We start from the raw sequence: 18,845 nt of genomic DNA on the forward strand, positions 1-18,845 counted from the left end.
CAGACGTGTGTGAGAGTGCCACTCCCACTCGTAAAATTCCTTCAAGAACATGCATGGTGTGTTTGTGGGTGTGGGTGTGTGTGTGTGTGTGTGTGTGTGTGTGTGTGTGTGTGTGTGTGTGTGTGTGTGTGTGTGATCGAGTGCCTGTGTATGTTTCAGTATTATAGTTTGTGTTTGGATTCCACGTGATTCTAATACACCCCAGTCCATGTCTGTCGGACCTCCAGGCCCCTAAACGGTTCTCTCCCTGTCCAGCACAACCCTCTTGTGCACGACCGGCACTGAACTCTGTTCCTGAACCTCCACAAACACACACAAACATGCAGTACTGTACTGTATATGCATACATGCACAATTGCACATGCGCTACTACTGTTTATAACCTCTTGCATAATGCAAGCATGTGCACTTACACAAACACAAATGCACAAAGTGTACATCATTCACATTATAAATACAGGCGGACACAAAGAAACACTCTACCTGAATCTACCATAGTATTGAGACATGGGTATATCTATACTACAATCCGCAAACTGGCTGAAAGGGCAAAACGGGAAAAAATCAGGAAAAAAAAACACAAAACTGCGCACTGCGCATGCGTATGCACCGCTGTTGCCAGATCGTGCGCGAGCAACAAGCAACCAGCTTCATGAAAAAACACAAAGCTGCGCACTTCGCATGCGTCGACGCACTTTCTCTAACCAATTTACACCCACTTCACGCTTACAACATCTGGACATGGCAACGTCGCTCATCGTTCTGTGATTGACAGCAAAAGTTGGCCAATCAGGTGGCGAGTTCGAGTGAGCCCGAATGGCTCCGAGTGCAGCCTGAAAAAAGACGAACGGCAGCCATTGTTGGTTGTGCGAGTCAGGGTGCGAGTGCCTTCACTTCTTATTTTCGCTTATTAAACGCTCTCAAACTTCTTCTTTGAGGCACGGAATTCACTTATAACATATCGTTTGGATAGAATTTTGTTGTTTCACTTCATATGTGTGGTCAATTAATCATGACAGAGCCTATTTAAAAATAAAAATTCAGAGAACCGGCAGGGGCGAACAGTCACACGCATGTATCCGAATAAGTCAACCTATTTTGGCCATGGCCATCTCAAAAGTCCCGTTGCATCACATTAGTCGCGGAGGTGGCAAAAATGCACTGCAATCGGCTGAAGGCGAAAAACGGTGCGTACTCACCCACCAGCGTATGTTGGCACACACACACACACACACACACACACACACACACACACACACACACACACACACACACACACACACACACACAGATCTGTTGTGCTGTAGTCAAGGCTTTGTATTGCAAAAAAAAACGGGGAGAGAGTGACACCACGCACGCACGTCTCTGTGTGTGTGTGTGTGGGTGGGTGGGGCGGGGGGGACAGCCATGCGCGCACACAGGGAGAGGGGGGGAGAGAGAGGGAGGGTGGGAGAGAGAGAATAGTCAGCCAAACAGCGAGAGAGAATTTATTTTCGCTGACGGACAGACAGAGACAGAGAGACAGAGAGGGAGAGAGAGAGAGAGGAAGAGAGGGAGGGAGGGAAAGAGAGAGAGAGAGAGAGGGAACGAGGGAGGGAGAGAGAGGAAGACAGGGAGAGAGAGAGAGAGACAAGGAGATGGAGAGAGAGGGAGGACGGCAGGACGCGATGCATTGTTAAAAATGTATAAACTTTTTTGGGGGAAAATTTTATCCCACGATTTTTTAACCCCAAAATAAGCGAGCCCTCGCTTATTTTTGCGCGGACGTAATTTGTTTGTCATTGTGGTGAATGTTGTGTGTGATGCTGATGTTTGTTGTGTGAAGCTTAATGTCAGAGTGTTTGTGTTGGAGCGCCTCAGTGCGGCTGCAGAGTTCATGTGCAACATCTTGCATGCGTGGCTGTGGCTTCACAGTTTTCCTCCGCCGTGTCTGTAGGTCACGGCCTGGAGACCCCAGGGTCTCCAGGGACCCCTAAGGGGGGGGGGGGGGCCGACCCTCTGGGTATTTTTTCTTTTTTCTTTATCCCATGATTTTGTACCCCCAAACGACATTTTCTTTGGGGGGGTTAGGGGGGGGTACTAGAATTCTGCCCGCGTAGCGGGCAGAACTTCTAGTTCCTTACAACCTGGGAGATGAAACCACATCTTGAAACAACCTTACGAGTGAGGCAATGATTTGAAACGGGATGGCATCCTCCACCAAACATCAGTCAGTGTATATCATAGCAAAGCACTGCACAGAGGGTAAGATAGCATTAGCCAGGTTTCCCAAACGAAAATGAGCTCATGCGCAGCCTAGAAGGTGCGTAAGAGCCTCCACGCACATGCGCAGTAGCAACCCCGCCACGATCTATCTTCATTAGTGGCAGCTGTGTGTGCTCTACGTGGCATCTAAACTGGCTTCAGGAGGCACCATCGTCGTAGGTTCTCATTACGTGTGTGCTAAAACTACATTCGCGAGACAGCATAGACGTAAAGACCTCCTGGACGAAGTCTACGTAAAGCCGACGTAAACTACGTAGTGCTGTCTGCCGCTACACTGCAGTTTAAACACCCTTTGCGAAAGTGAAATGGATCATAAAAATACCAGAGCCAACTGTCAGATGTCCTGAAGCAGTCCACTCCAAATACAACTTTTGAATAATATATTTATGAATGAAATTACAGTGGTGAGTTGACATCTGCAAGTTAAATAAAACACTAAAGTGTCCCCATTATGCAAGTAAATTAAATATACTTAAAATACCAAAAGTAAAGGTATGCAGAATGTCCCATTTCCCAAATTTAATATGTATTAAAATCTTTTGAAAATAGCAGATCTACAAGCTTGTGAAGCGTTGTGAGCTTGTAGATCTGCTAGTTTCAAAAGATTTTTTAACCATTCATAAAAATGTTGAGCGCAACAGCTGTCACTTTGTGAGAGGAACTGGGGACTTTCATCATAACGTTTAACTATAAAACTTCGAAATTTAGGAAACATGTTTAGCTCAGCATCATTTATATACCTTTAGTTAACTTGCCATATGCTTAATATTTTTATCAGACGATCGGATCATCCGTGAGAGTACAATTTGTAAACTTCGGGTTCATGCATAAAGGACTAAGCAGCGTAGCCCTGGTTCAGAGCGTTAGTGTGTTCCCTCTAACGCCCTGGAAGACCCCTCGCTCTGCGCATGTACAAGGAATTCCGCTGCCCTGCGAGTTCTCAAGAGTAGTAAAAATAAACAAAACCATTTCGCTACTCACCAAAGCAAAGGCTGTTTTGTGTTGTTGAAAGTCTATTCTCGGAGGTGGGAAGCCTCTCAGCACCCCAACTACTCTGTAAAATACACTTTTTGGGCAGCAAATAAAATATGTCAGCGAGACGGAAATTATTTTTATTTACTCCACAGTGCCCTCTACAGATCTGTAGGATTGAACTTACCATTAACCAAAATCTGTAGAGGGCACTGTGGAGTAAATAAAAATAATTTCCGTCTCGCTGACATATTTTATTTTCTGCCCAAAAAGTGTATTTTACAGAGTAGGTGGGGTGCTGAGAGGCTTCCCACCTCCGAGAATAGACTTTCAACAACACAAAACGAGAAAGGGCGTGCAAAAGACCTGGCTATCGAGCTCAGGCTTATTAGCATGACTGGTAACGTGTCGTGCTGGCGAGTGGGAGTTTCGGGTTCAATCCCAGCTCACTGCTTCCCTATATATGCATGGATCCGGTGTTTATAAATTCTAGCAAATTCCGATCATCTCATAAGAGGTGACAGAGCCAACTGTCAGATGTCCTGAAGCAGTCCACTCTAAATACAACGTTTGAATATATTTATGCATTAAATTACATCTACAAGCTTAAGAGGCGTTGTGAGCTTGCAATCTGCTATTTAAAAAAATATATTTATACATATTAAACTTGGGAAATGGGACATTCTGCGTCCTTTTTTAAAAATATATATTTAGGGGCTTTTTTGCCTTTATTTGGACAGGACAATAGACTGACAGGAAAAGGGGAGAGAGACACAGTGAAGGTCGTCGGTACTAGAGTCGAACCCGCGACAGCTATCTTGATGGATTCCCAAATTGTGTGACATGCGCCTAGACCGCTAGGCTAGTGGACGACCCATACTAAACGCTGTGACTTTTGGTAAAACATTTTTTTCATATACATTTATATCTTGCAGACGTCAGCTGTCACTTTGTGAGGGGAACTGGGGTCTTGCGTCCTTTAGTTAACTTGGCTTGCTTAATATTTTTATCAGATGATCAGATCAGAGATCATTCGTGAGAGTACAGTACAATTTGTAAACTTCGGGTTCATGCATAGAGGACGCTCACCCTACCCAAAAAAAAAAAGATCTGCAAGCTGTCGTTACGCACCGGCCCGGCCGCAATATATATATATATATATATATATATATATATATATATATATATATAAATATATATATATATATATATATATATATATAATATATATATATATATATATATATATATATATATATATATATGTATATATATATATATATATATATATATATATATATATATATATATATATATATATGTGTATATATATATATATATATATACATACATATACATATATAAATTAAATGTGTGTGTGTGTGTGTGTGTGTGTGTGTGTGTGTGTGTGTGTGTGTGTGTGTGTGTGTGTGTGTGTGTGTGTGTGTGTGTGTGTGTGTGTGTGTGTGTGTGTGTGGTCGGTCGGTCTTTTCATAGATCTATTTCGCTACGATCGGTGTTACTACCGCCCCAGGGCGCTAGTAACAAACTGCTTCGTAGGAGAGCACTGCAGGGCTACGCCTCTCGCAGAAGTAGGAGGAGAGTAGGATACGCCATTCTATCTCCCAAATGTAGTTTTAGCAGACACGTAACGCCTGGACGTGGGAAGCGATTGCACGTTGGGCACAACCAGCTGCTACTAATCAGGGTTGCCAGATCTGATGGACAGTTTCCAGCTCAAGCACAACTTAAAACCAGCCCAATTCAATAAACAGCCCTCCTTAATTCGGTTATTTCTTTAATTATGCGTAGTCTGGTGACATGATCGAGGCTAATAATAACCCGCCAAATATGTTCATTTTAAATTTTAATTTGATTTAATTTAATAATTACATTTGGGCTTGTTTTTAACTTAACAAGCCCAAATTTGATGTGCCCGTCCAAGGCTATTTATTCCAGCCCAATGAGTTTTGTTAAAATAGCCCAATCTGGCAACACTGCTACTAATGAGGGTTCACCGAGTCTCAGCTGTGTAGGAGGCTCTTACGCAAGCTGCGGAGGCAACGCATGAGCTGAAATCTACGTGCCTGCTAGGGTACTGCGCAGATTGTGTGGACACACGTAAGACCCGTCGTAGAACCTGCGCAGATGCTCAACGCAGCATCTCTACGAATCTCTTTGGGAAACGCGGCCATTACCATTTACACATGGGACAGGTTTAGACCATAACGGTTATGTAAACATACTTCCAAAAATATATTTGTAATGGTGGAAACAATATTGGAAAATGCATGACTTGAATTCAGGACAAGGACATGCAAGCAGAAATTGATTAAATGGTGACGCGATTAATGAACAAGAATAAATAAATAAAATATTCAGATAATAAAAGGAGTCATTGTAAATATTATACCAAATAGATAGATTGAGGTTTAGTGATCCCTGTGGGGAAATAGATAGGCTTGAAAAAAACAGGACAGGTACAGGTATGAGTAGAAAGATACAACTAATTAAAATAGAAATAACAGTAATAATATAATACAAATGAGAGAGAGAGAGAGAGAGAGAGAGAGAGAGAGAGAGAGAGAGAGAGAGAGAGAGAGAGAGAGAGAGGGGAAGGAATAGCTTTAGTAACTTTGTCAAATAATGTAAATTGTAAATCTGTATTTTTCGCCTTACTGCAAGCACCACTATAACCAAAAGTGGAGTGAAGCCGTGTGCAGGCACTATCAAGCCAAAACCAAAATAACCCACAGTACATTACTTTGGCTGGGAAATACAGGATCACATTTACATAGAGGAAACATAGACATACTACTAGCTGACAGCTAACATGGAACATGCATATAGTTGCAGACACAAACACAAACACAGAGAACACATGTACCAAAATTCTACAGCAAGTGAGCTTTAGCTTTATTTATTTTGTATTTTTTTACTGAGTAGGTCCAAGGGTGAGAGACGTATTCTCCTTTAATTGTGGCAGATGTTGGGGGGAAAAGTATAGGTTAGTAGGTCTTTTGATGTGCAGGGAGTACTACAGACCTTTTATCGTGTTATGTTTGTCACACCATCACTATCTTTATCGCAACCACTTACTCCCTGACTCTGACACGTTCAGGTTATGGAGAGGAATTCCTATGGTAAAGGATCTGTTACATTGCTAGTTCCTGTCGTTGACGCTATGCTGTGAGTGGTGTGGTGCCTATCGGTGCCATGCTAAAGCCTCTTTCAATGGTATACATTTTTCTGTTTCTTGAGTTGAGGCCCCAAACGTTAAGATTAATTGACTAGTAATTGGTTAACTTAATTACTCTGATGTGAAACCCATCTAGATACATTTGGTGTTTTAAATGTCATTTTCACTTTTACAACAAATGAAACCCATGACATAAACACATAATGTTAATCTTCATTATTCCCTAGATGAAAAAGAATAAATCCACACACACTCATGTACTGTGTCCTATACTATCACTCACACATTGAAGCAATGAGAGTAGGTTTGCCTCAGATGATTAATGTGACATGGTTGTTGTTGTTGATGATTTATTTTCGTCATTTCTGTTTTATTACAATAGCTACAGTGAGAGCAGGAGAATCACACAGCAAACAGTCCGGCCGTCTGGGAGTCGAACCGGGGACATGCTGATCAGGGCATTTTGGTCCCATGTAGTGTGCCCTAAACATTCGGATATCGGGTCACCCCAACATGATTGTTTTTCAAAGTCCCTGCAACATGATGGGATCTCTATAAGAAACCATACTGGGCCATTCTGTCCGCAGAGAAAATAGATTGACAAGCATGGATTTAAATGACACCCCCATTCATGTCCAAATTTCAGCTGACATTTTTGTTACCATCTGACCCTAGAATATTTCCACGTTGTTGTCTTCGCCAGCCTGACAGGGCAGGATATATGAATATTAAAAAAACAGGGGAAAATCATGATCTGGGTCTGATCGACCCAACATTTTAATTGCATGGTGAGGGGCCTTTATATAGAGCACACCTCCAAAAGCTTCTGCTCATAGGTAGTGCCAAAATCTGAAAGGTTGAACCCTATGTTGTAGAAACTTATTTATTATTATTATTATTGCCACAGCCCATATAGAACCACAGACAGCAATTATTTTATCCGTTTTAACACTGAAACTATGTGTCCGATTCATCTTCGCCGTTAGCCTTAGATCAAGACTATTGTATGTATTTTAACATTTTTATATCTACGAGAGTTTTAGCGACCACCCCCCCAGTTTGCCCTGGAATGTCACCAGTAATTAAGCCCGTATTTCTCCAAACATGTACAAATACAAAATATAATGTGCTTACGCGCTTGCCCCAAATGTTAACTAGGTGTCCGGAGTATTTGTGCAATGTATTACCGGTAGTCCATATTTTTCAATTAAGAAGTGTAATCCTGTCTGTGGCCGATTCTGTCGGAAGTTCCCAATGGGCGGTAGTGACGGGGCGCATCCAGTGAAAGCCGGAATTACACTCAATGTAAACAGGAAGTAAACAAGGGGGAAAATGGCGTTCGGCCACAGACGGGATTAAAACACTTCTTTATTGAAAAACGTATTAACTAATACATTGCACAAATACTCCGGGCACCTAGTTAACATTTGGGGCAAGCGGGTAAGCACCTTATATTTTGCATTTGAAAGAGTGCCGTTCACAAACGCCAGAATGAACGCGTTCACAATAACGTTCATCTAGCGGAAATACAGTACGTTCAGTTCACGTTCGCCCAAAACATGAACGATTTCATGAACGATCGTTCAGTGAACGTGTTCAGGCACTACACTGCCCACGACTGACACAGTGCTCGGCAGGCCATCCTGCCTGGCGAAGACCTGCGCTCAGAGTTGCATCCTTTTCTAGTTGATTCTTGTTATAGCTAGAATGCAGCTGAGCCTCCAGTGTACAGAGATTTCAGTCAGACAACTCTTAGATTGGATTAGAATATATATTTATTAGCAATATATATTTGCAAGCTTGAGCATGGTATAGAAAACAAGAGGAAGCATAGTTTGGCGTCAGGCCTCTGAATCCATTAATTCCCTGTAAGGATAACATTTAATGAATGTTACATGCCACTTAGCATTTACAGGGAATGAATTAAACCCCCAAGGGGATCTAGAAACAGAGCCTACAGTTGGATGCCGGGGAGGCGGGTGGGATGACTTCATGGGCGGCAGCAGGTAAGCAGCGAACGGCGGTAGCAGGATCTCAGCAAACAGCAGCAGCAGTAGCGACACACGTCAGCTCAGCAAGACAGGGCAGCCAGAGTGAGCAGGTAACAGCGCAGTACCTATAACCACCCGATCAGGAGGAAAGTGCATGTGACTAGTCACCTGATCGGTTGCCCCAATCCCTTAAGTTGCCTGGCCTGAACTAGCTCCGTAAACTGCGCCTCATGAAGGGAGTGCTTTGGAAACACCTATTCTAAAGCCTGTTTCTGGGGGGGGGGGTTCAGTTACACTGGCAGTGTGCAACAAGGAAAAAGGAGTGAATTATCAAAGAAAGATAAGTAATACAGAGCGGGAGAGGAAAGTTTGAGATTTGAGAGAGACTTACCTTCAACTTTGTGCTACCGACAGTATTTTACTTTTTTTGTTTCACGTATTGGAGTGCCTCTTCTCTCAAATGCCATTAGTTCACTGAAATAGTGGTAGTAAAATTAATTAAAATACGTTTTTATTATGATTAAATTAAATTGTTTACATTTGAGTTTTTGTAAGATAAGGTAAGATAATTCCTTTTAACAGGACGTTCATGAAAGTCCTTGCGGGCTTGTTTCCAATGAGGGCCTGTGAGCAATTAGGGGTTAAGAGTCTTGCTCAGGGACAAATTTCATTTCATCGACACATATGCTGGCGTGGCCTGGAATCGTACCTGGGGCAACCAGGGCCTCTGGCTCCCTAGGCGGGCTCACTAACCACTCAGCTATGGCCGCCCTTTGCTTTGTGCTTTGCTAGTATAGGCCTAGTTTATGAAATTAGGATAAATGCGGTAGACATGATGAGAGATTGAGACAGAATGTGTCTAGAAAGGGCACAGGCTTTTGATTTATAGCCCGAGTAACACTTATGACTTAATAGCACCATCTTGTAGGGGATTTCTGTCTCGAGTTTCTCTATTTCGGTAGAGTTGTCAAGTGACTGCTCAGGGTAACATTTGACACGTTGTCCCAAGTGGTGAAATTCTATCGTAGAATGTTTTTGTTCTTCTTATCTCCTTTCATCCTGTGCTTGCAGGAACATGATGGTGATATCAGCTTAGAGCTGGGACAGAGGAGGAAGCATTTATCTGGGTGCCCCTGCACTTGTAGACAGACACCATTTTAGCTACTGCAAGTTTGCCAGGTTGGGATTTAAGCAGGGGAGCGAGCCATGATCCTCCCAGAGGAGCTTTCTAGAATGTTGATGTGCTCCAGAATAGTGAGAGGTTCCAGAAGGGTTGGTCTGAAAGGAATGTGTGGCTGCTGACATTTACACGTCTTATGTTACAGCACAGCTTATTCTGTTTACGTAACGTTTAATTGGAGGTATGCCGTGTGGGAGTTTCTCTATTCAATTAAGTTGTGATATGCAGTACTGAACAGCCATCTCTGCTGTCGCCTACCCTTCGCAACTGCCTCACTCACAGTATAGGACTTTTAAAATCCAACTGACAGTGAAAAGACTCGGCATCACACAATTAACAGTGACCTTTGTAGATTCCATTCGGGATGTCCCACTCTGTTCAGATTTCCGTTGCTAACCAGCTAGCACTACAGGATCAAAACAAACAAGTCTCTGCCACACCGCTCCATTCTGTGAGAGAGTTGTCTTTTAACGGTTATCATTTGTGTTTCCACTGCCGTGGAACTGGAAGTCCCCTTGTAAAACTACAGTGACGTTGATAGACGTGGGACCACAGTATCTATCTATAAATTGCAGAAACATCTATCAGAATCAGAATCATCTTTATTGTCACATCACAGGTTTACAGGTGTAAAACAGTGGGTGAAATTCGTTTTTGTGCAAGCTCCATCGTTTTGATGTGTGGGTGTGGGTATGGGTGTGTGTGGGTGTGGGTGTGGGTGTGTCCGTCCATCCGTCCGTCCGTCCGTCCGTCCGTCCGTCCGTCCGTCCGTCCGTCCGTCCGTCCGTCCGTCCATCTGTCCGTCCGTCTGTCTGTTAGTTGGTCTGTCTTTATGACTGTCCCGGGCATAACTCCGACTGAACGACTTCAAACTTGGCGTGTGTATTGCAGATGACCCATGGGTGTGCCGTGCTGAGTGTGAAGTCGATCGGACCAATACTTTCCGGGAACTGAAAAATCATGCATATCTGTCTGTCAGCGGGTCTGTGGAGTATGCACCGAATCACCGGGTGTTTGGGAGGGATGCAGGCATCGGCTTCCCTAATTTGCCAACCCGACCCATCGGCTTCACTGATTGGCCAAGCTTTGAGGCACGGTTGTGTATAGAACAGCCCATGTATAGAACAGATAAAGAAATGTACTAAAAATCATCAGAAATGGATCAGGCTTAATACCGATCAAAATTTAAATATGCCTTGATCAGATCCCTAGCTTCACATTTGAATGGAGGTGCTTTGCTGAATGACAATTCACATCTGTATTTTCATCTGGTGAGAACCTGAGCTATTTACAGTACCTGAATCACCTGTAATCAGGCATATGATAACATAACATTTAGTGTCTATATTGTAGGTGACAATGACTGGAGTCTTCTATGAATTGTAGTTGATTTGGATTTGTCATCCCACCTAAACTAATCAGCTGTAGTAAAATCATACACGCAGTTGGAGCAGCCTTTTGTGTTGACTCCTTGAGTGATTTCCCACCGCAGGGCCTAAAACCTATAATTGATTTACTTTACTCTACTTACTTATTATCATTAATCCCCCCCACCGGATCAGTTTGGCCACGTTGAGCACGGTTAAGCAACCGTACATGTGAAAGCATTCCGTGCCAAGCAGAGCCAAACTTTGCGCAAATGTAAATGTTATTGGAACAGTTATTAACTATAACCATTCTATGGTGCAGAGGAAAAGCCTATTCAGAACAGTGGCCTGCTGTCAGTAAACAACTGACCACAGGATCCCTTTATTGAGAAATCAGAATAAAGAATTAAACAAAGCTGTGTAATAATTCTACGTGTGCCGACGGTCCGTGCTGGCCACCGCTGTTTTGTGCAGACCAGTGCAGATCTTGAACATCAGTCATTATGACCAAATTAGGGTTATAATCAGGCTTTAAATCGTATAGTTTGTCGCCGGCACGATGTGCCTGGGAACTGTTTCTTTTGGCATGTTTCTTTATTTCCTCACATGAAACTTAGCAGCCTAGTTGAAAGATCAATGAGTTTGTAGCAAATCAGCAAACCACTTTTGTAAGCATGAAAAAAACGTGCTTAAATTAAAAAATAATTCATCCTGAGCCATGTAAGACACATCCACCAAGAACACTGCATTTGGGGTTGTGAAGGTGGTTCTAAATGGTTATTGTTATGGTTGCTGTTACGTGTTATTATTTCTTTAGTAGTTTTAAGTGTGTGAATATTTGCAGGCAAGTCCATCTCATGACCGTTAAAGAAGCTCAACACTCCATCAAACAGCATTCCAAGAGTATCAGATAGATTTAGTTTTATAGACTAAAAACAGATGGCCTCACACACGCACACGCACGCACGCGCACACACACACACACACACACAGACACACACACACACACACACACACACACACACACACACACACACACACACACACACACACACACACACACACACACACACACACACGCATACACACACACACACACACACACACACACACACACACACGCATACACACACACACACACACACACACGCATACACACACACACACACACACACACACACACACACACACACACACACACACACACACACACACACACACACACACACACACACACACACACACACACACACTTTCAGTTCCGGCAACTCAAGTTTCGTAGTGAGACACAAACATTTTGGATGCTGTCATAACCGATGACAGCAACCTCAACACTTGGCTCTGGCATCTGTGTTCAGAGCTCAAGTTTAAACTTTCTCCTCATAATTCACCATAACCACCAACCTCAGAAACTATACAGTATGATATGATCTTAGCGATGGAGAATGCCTCTTTGTCATTTTGCCAACAGCAAGTGAGCGGATGGGCACTTAAGCTCGTAATAGCAACTATTAAATGTTCATATATCAAATACAGACCTTTTTTAATGAAATAATGAAATTCATATATGTAGTTATGCAACTGTATCTTATGTCCTTTCTCTCTGTCTTTTCTCTCCAGGGCTCCCAGTGTTCCCAAGCCACCTCCTGTAGCACCCAAGGTATAGTATAGTGTCTCTGAAACGAAACTGTACAGCTAACTGTACAGCAAACTGTGCAGCAAAAAGTATAATAAGTAAATAGTTAATTCTGTTTAGATGTGTGCTTTGATTGCTGGTAGACTGATTATCTGTCTTTGATTGTTTATTTTGCCCTTTTGAAATGATGCTATACTACATACTGTGCATCTGTGTTGCATGTCAAACTCAGTTGCTGCATTGTGCGTATTATCCTTTCTTAGATAAAAAGGTGAAAACACTGATGCTTCTGTGGAATTGTCTAGTTTTACATTTTTGTATAATGCTGTATTATGTTACTGAATCAATCTTATCTCTTAAAGCAACATACTTATTTAAACGATGAACAAAAATCCTAAGAGGCATCTGTGTTGTGCTTGTGTATGTGTGTGTATTTGGCATGCTGTTTCTACACTGATAGGGTGACACGTCATCAAACATCATAAAGCCAGTGGCTCTCACCCACCCCCCTCCCCCACCCCTCTCCTCCATCAACCCCACTGCCCCTTACAACAAGCCTCCCAAGCCGTACGGAGGCTGTGGGACGGCGTGCGACTACCCGCCGTCGCGGTCCCCCTTCACCGCCTCCATCCCTTCGCCGTCCTCCGCCTTCACTCCTGCCTCCATCTCCCGTGCGACCCCTTCCCCTGGATCTCACCCCTCCGCCTCCTCCACCTCCTCCTCCTCCCCCCCTGGCCTCGTGGCGCCCCAGCCGTCGGTCTATAACACGCCAATCAACCTCTACTCCAATGAAAATGCATGTGAGGTGGCCATGGGGCAGAGGCGGGGCCTGTTGGAGAGTCAGGGCGGAGCCTTGCCACCGGAGTTCAATGGGTGAGTGGCCGAGACTTTAAGACAAATTAATCTGTTCCTGGTGCTTCAATGATAAATGACTTTCTCTGTATTAATGATTGAGGAAAAAAGATATAATACTTGTCTGGAACAGACCCACACTTTCCTTAATTTTTTTCTGGACAGTCAAAACCTGTCTTAGCATTTGCCACACATTCCCTCAGGTTTGTATGGTTATACTGTAGCACTACATGATTGAAATGCAAAGAGGCAGGTTATGTGGTAATGCCACATGATACAGAACAAGACTGGCTCTTATAAGGAGGGAAAGGAGACTGCATTTGAAATTCACCACTTCCAACCTTTCAATAGTGTTGGCTCTTTCCACTAAAATAACATCAGCATGTCCTGTGAAAAAGTACTGTAGCCATTGTAGAAGTCATGTAGTGTAGTAAAAAACAATCAATGAATGCATTTCTATAATTTAAGGTATATGCTGTAATTCAGTAGAACATACAAAGATACCACATGCAGTGGACAGACACATTAAGTGTACACAGTACCAAGCTCTATAGAATTTAGGGAAAGACAGACACATTAACTGTAGTTGCTGTTGGTGGAAGACAACCTCATCTTCACCTCATTTGTCCATTGGTCCTCTGTCTCTTTCCCTCACACCAACCACCATGTTTACTGCTTACTCTATGCTATGCTTGATCCTTGAACCTTGAATGCTGTTTTTCACATTCAAGGTGCTACTCCCTCCATTATCCTAACATTAGCTCTCTTCTCCACTGTGTTATCTTTCACTTTCCCGACCCCAAAACCCCCTCTGGTGTAGTTGATGCCATGACTAAGCTGTGTATATTTAGCCTGTATTGGTGCTGTAACTTTAGATGTGTGGGGATCAGTGTGCATTAGGTAGTCCTTCAGTAAGGCAGGTTCTTAGCTTTGGATCTATTTAGATTTACAAGGGTATCCTGAATCTGAACAGAAAGTCGGTCAGTCCGTGAAGATCTTAGATTTTTATCTGTTTAGATTTATGAGGGTATTCAGTCTAAATGGCTGCAGTAGCTCTTCTCAGACCAGACCAGACAGATTAGTCATCATTCAGACACAACCAAGTCAAAACCGGAGCAAAAATGGACGCACATTTTTGCACTTCAGTAGATGATTCCAAAACATGTCTGTATCCATCGGTTTGGCCAAGTTTGGCCTGTTTTTCATCTCATCTCTGACAGACTGTCAAAGGTCTTTGCAATAATATTGCAATATTGCAAAAAGACATATTATGTATTTTTCTGACATCAGGTCAACATACCCAAGTGATCTGTATAATTTGCACCTTCTCTGTTTGGCAAAGAGGGTGCTATGACTGAATGATGCACACATGCATGCATGCAGACACGCGCGCTCTCACACACACACACACACACACACACACACACACACACACACACACACACACACACACACACACACACACACACACACACACACACACACACATGCACACACACACATGCACACAAGCACGCAAGCACGCATACACACACTTGGTACAATATTGGCCTATAAATGCACATTGGAAACGTCTAGCATTCAAAACCAGCTATACTTGCAATGTTCTGGAAGCCTTTCTACTGTGAAAAGAATTGTATATTGATGATATAAGTATTTGTTTCCTGCTTTAGTTTATACTGAGCTTGGGTGAGTTTGCCAGGTTGGACTTCTTCCACTGACTCCTGACATCATATCCTTGAGTACAGTATGGGAAATGTGGGGGCGGGGAGGATTTAGGTCTTCAAACACCGATTTCCAAAATGTTTATAACATATTTTTAGCGTATGCGAATGCCAAATTATAACATAGTTACAGTTTTTTCACATTATATGAATTTACAGCATTTACAATTAAACTGCTGCCATAATTTTCTTTCACACTATAAGTGATGGCCTATATTGTTGGATATTAACTCATATTGGGAAATACTTTTCAAGGAAGTCATTTTTTATTTCTGGGAATTAAGGCCAATGTATGCTTGGAGCAAGTGATGCAATGTTCCAAGCATAAATTGGCCTTTAAGCCACTGTAATAGAAACACATTTCCCATTTGCATCATGACACCCTGTCTTCCTTTCAGTGGAATTAATGTGAGTGTAATTCCTTTCAGCATCAGTGAATCTATGTATTTAGTTTATTGCTACAGGTGAGGTGCATGCGTGTTCAGAGTTGGATGTTGCATGCCTGTGTGAGCTGTGTGTAGTGTGCTTCTTTTCAAAGGGGACTAATTTTTATGGATGTTTTCAAAGCTTATAGTGTTATCCTTTATCCTTTGTTCTCTATTTTTTCTTAGCTTTAAGGCTTTTTTTTACAAGAATTTTGAACAATGGAAGTCAGTGTTTCTCTCTCTCTCTCTCTCTCTCTCTCTCTCTCTCTCTCTCTCTCTCTCTCGTCCTCTTGCTCTAAACATCTCTTCTCTCATTGCTCTGCAGACACATGCAGCTCCTGGAGTCACAAAGTTAGTGTCTCAAGCATGTCTGATTGTGTCTGTGTGACAGTATGTCGTGGCATGCCTACAGTAGCTCCTACAGTATCTGCATGCATTTGCTTCTGAATGAATTACTAGAAAGCGAAGCATTAATGGATTATTAGGTTAGCCGCCAAGCAATGCAAAATTATTGTAGGGTGTATTATTATTAGGCTGTCTGTTTGTCTGCTTGTCTGCTTGTCTGTCTGTCCGTCTGTCTGTCTGTCTGTCTGTCTGTCTGTCTGTCTGTCTGTCTGTCTGTCTGTCTGTCTGTCTGTCTGTCTGTCTGTCTGTCTGTCTGTCTGTCTGTCTGTCTGTCTGTCTGTCTGTCTGTCTGTCTGTACGTATGTATGTATGTATGCCATTTTTCAAATGTATCCTCCTCCAGAGGGTACTGAAACGGTTCAACTATTACTATACAAACTACAAGGATGCCTTGTTTTTGGTGGGACCGCAAGTCACTGATTGACTGATGCAGTTACACCATTGGTTGGCCCTCAGAGCTGTGGGACCTGCTGGCCAGTTGGCCTAAAAATAAACTACCTAATCGCAGAGCAATGGTCCCTAGAGAATGTGGTCTATCCTCAATCTTTCTCATGATTTGCAGAGCTCTACAGTAGTATTTCACTCCCATTTGCAACAATAGAGGCTTGCAAACCAGAAATATTTTTTACGAGCACAGTTTGCTAGTAAAGATTATAACCTACTGTAATCGTATCTGTACAAAATAAAACATAATTTGTCAGTAGTACTTCAGTTTCTTTAGAATCATAACTTCAGATAAACATCCAGACCATTAGGTGATTTTATTAATCTCTCTTTTAGGAAGGTTTGCCGATGCAAATGACATATGCCCATGTTGCTAATTCATAACAGCAATAGGTTTCAAGGTCGATTAGATGTCCCTCATCATATCATATTGTAGTAACCCGATTTCAGGCACACAATTAAATTAGCTATGCAACTTTGCGGAAACACACATGTGTGAGGTCAGCTACTATACAATCAATCATTTTGTCATATGCTGGTGTGAGCGCATTTGTGTGTGTGTGTGTGTGTGTGTGTGTGCGCGTGCGTGCGTGTGCGCGTGTGTGTGTGTGTGTGTGTGTGTGTGTGTGTGTGTGTGTGTGTGTGTGTGTGTGTGCATGTCTGAGCGCGTGCGTGCATGTGCATGCATGTCATAGTTCATGTAGCTGGTGCTGTATTGTATACAAATACAGGCTGACACACTTACACACTGACCGAGACACACACAGCAAAGGTCAATGAGAAGCACACACACACACAGCAAGACCGATACACACGCAGCACGGACGCACGCATGCACGTACATTGACAGATATATATGAAATACTTGCAAACCAGGCTCACACATAGTTGAGACACTCCCACTGCCACATAGCTGCTGGGTGGTGACATGAACGTGTCAGAGTTGTGTCCATAAATCAGCTCTGCCAGTGCATGTGTGTTTGTGTGTGTGAGTATTGATTTATTTACTGCAGTGCAATTCATGAAAGCCTATTCATAAACCAATCCTTTCAATGGTCTAGGTGTGTGTGTGTGTGTGTGTGTGTGTGTGTGTGTGTGTGTGTGTGTGTGTGTGTGTGTGTGTGTGTGTGTGTGTGTGTGTGTGTGTGTGTGTGTGTGTGTACAGGTCATGAGAGAGATGGCGTTGTGGCCTTCCTTGGGTGTATGTGTGTGTTTTTATACGTAGGCCCTACACACACATACCCTACAGTGTAGGGTATGTGTGTGCATTATTGTTAGCTTATTGACATTAGTTTTGTCCCAGCACCTCATTTCCAATAATGATACACGCATGCTCGACTGAAAGGATACGTTAATCAACAGACAAGTCTTCATATCTGGTCAGCTCATTTGCTCTCATGAACTGTAGAAGCTCTGAGAATGGTAGTGGGCCCCCCCTTGTGGGCAAAAATGGAACTTGCTTTGGATGGTTACTTCACAGGCAGTAATAAAAAAAAATCTCACCAAGATATTCATATAATATCTGGCATAATTATGTTTATTATGTGTATTATATGTTTTCCATTTATCAAACCTTTTTATAATTCTACCTCCTTTTCCGTCTGTTCTTCTTCACTTCCCCTTCAGTGGACCTCTTAGTATTCTGAAGTAAGTGTTTTTCACAAATTTCTGATATTTCTTTCTGTAGTCTACTTCCGCTTATGATGTCTCTCTCTCTCTTTCCTTATTTTATTTACAAGAAAACCCCCACCACCCAGGTAACAGTGCTGGTTATAACAGTTGTCAGTTATGACACAGGATAACACAGTGTGGTGTGATTTCCTGACCCCACTTTTTCTTGATCCCACTAGACATGAGATCTTCTTACAACTAAGTGATTTTTGGAAAGCTGTTATGTGTATTAAAAACCTTGATTTACAGTAACCCTCTAAAACACTAATAATCAGTTATCTTGGGCTTGCCTCACAGCATCACTATCTTCCATTGACAATCAGAGATCTTCCCCTACTGACACAGTACGTCTGGTGACAACAAAACTCAATGAATGGGCAAAAACTGGGCGGGAACTCCACTGTACGCGAGACTACAGCGTCCTTAATCTGGGCATATCATAATATGTGAACATTTGGGGGAAATAGGCAAACATTTGGAGAAAATATAGATCACGGTGTGTGTGTCAAAAATAGCAGATGTGATATGTTGTGAGCTTTTACATTGGATGATTTTGCTACATTTGCAAAACACTGTCATTACAACAAAGTAGGGCATTCATTTACAGGAAAAGAAAACAAGTAAAAGTTTAAACATGGAGATTTATTATGGAGGTGTTCAGAAGTTAAGCTGCCTGTATGCTGAAACCGCCTGCCCTGCCTCGTCCTTTTCCAG

At 42.6% G+C, this 18,845-nt stretch overlaps 1 protein-coding gene across 1 annotated transcript in view; it reads left to right on the forward strand.

Moving 5' to 3' along the window:
* Nucleotides 1-18,845, forward strand: part of pdlim5a (PDZ and LIM domain 5a) — an 88,672-nt gene that overhangs the window by 42,524 nt on the left and 27,303 nt on the right. Inside the window, exons 4-5 of the mRNA XM_080432330.1 lie at nt 12,595-12,634; nt 13,074-13,483. Coding sequence (XP_080288456.1) covers nt 12,595-12,634; nt 13,074-13,483 — 450 coding nt within the window. The remainder of the gene's footprint in view (nt 1-12,594; nt 12,635-13,073; nt 13,484-18,845) is intronic.

This window comes from Gymnoscopelus braueri (genome assembly GCF_963280865.1).
Source record: "Gymnoscopelus braueri genome assembly, chromosome: 7".
NCBI classification, from domain to species: Eukaryota; Metazoa; Chordata; class Actinopteri; order Myctophiformes; family Myctophidae; genus Gymnoscopelus; species Gymnoscopelus braueri.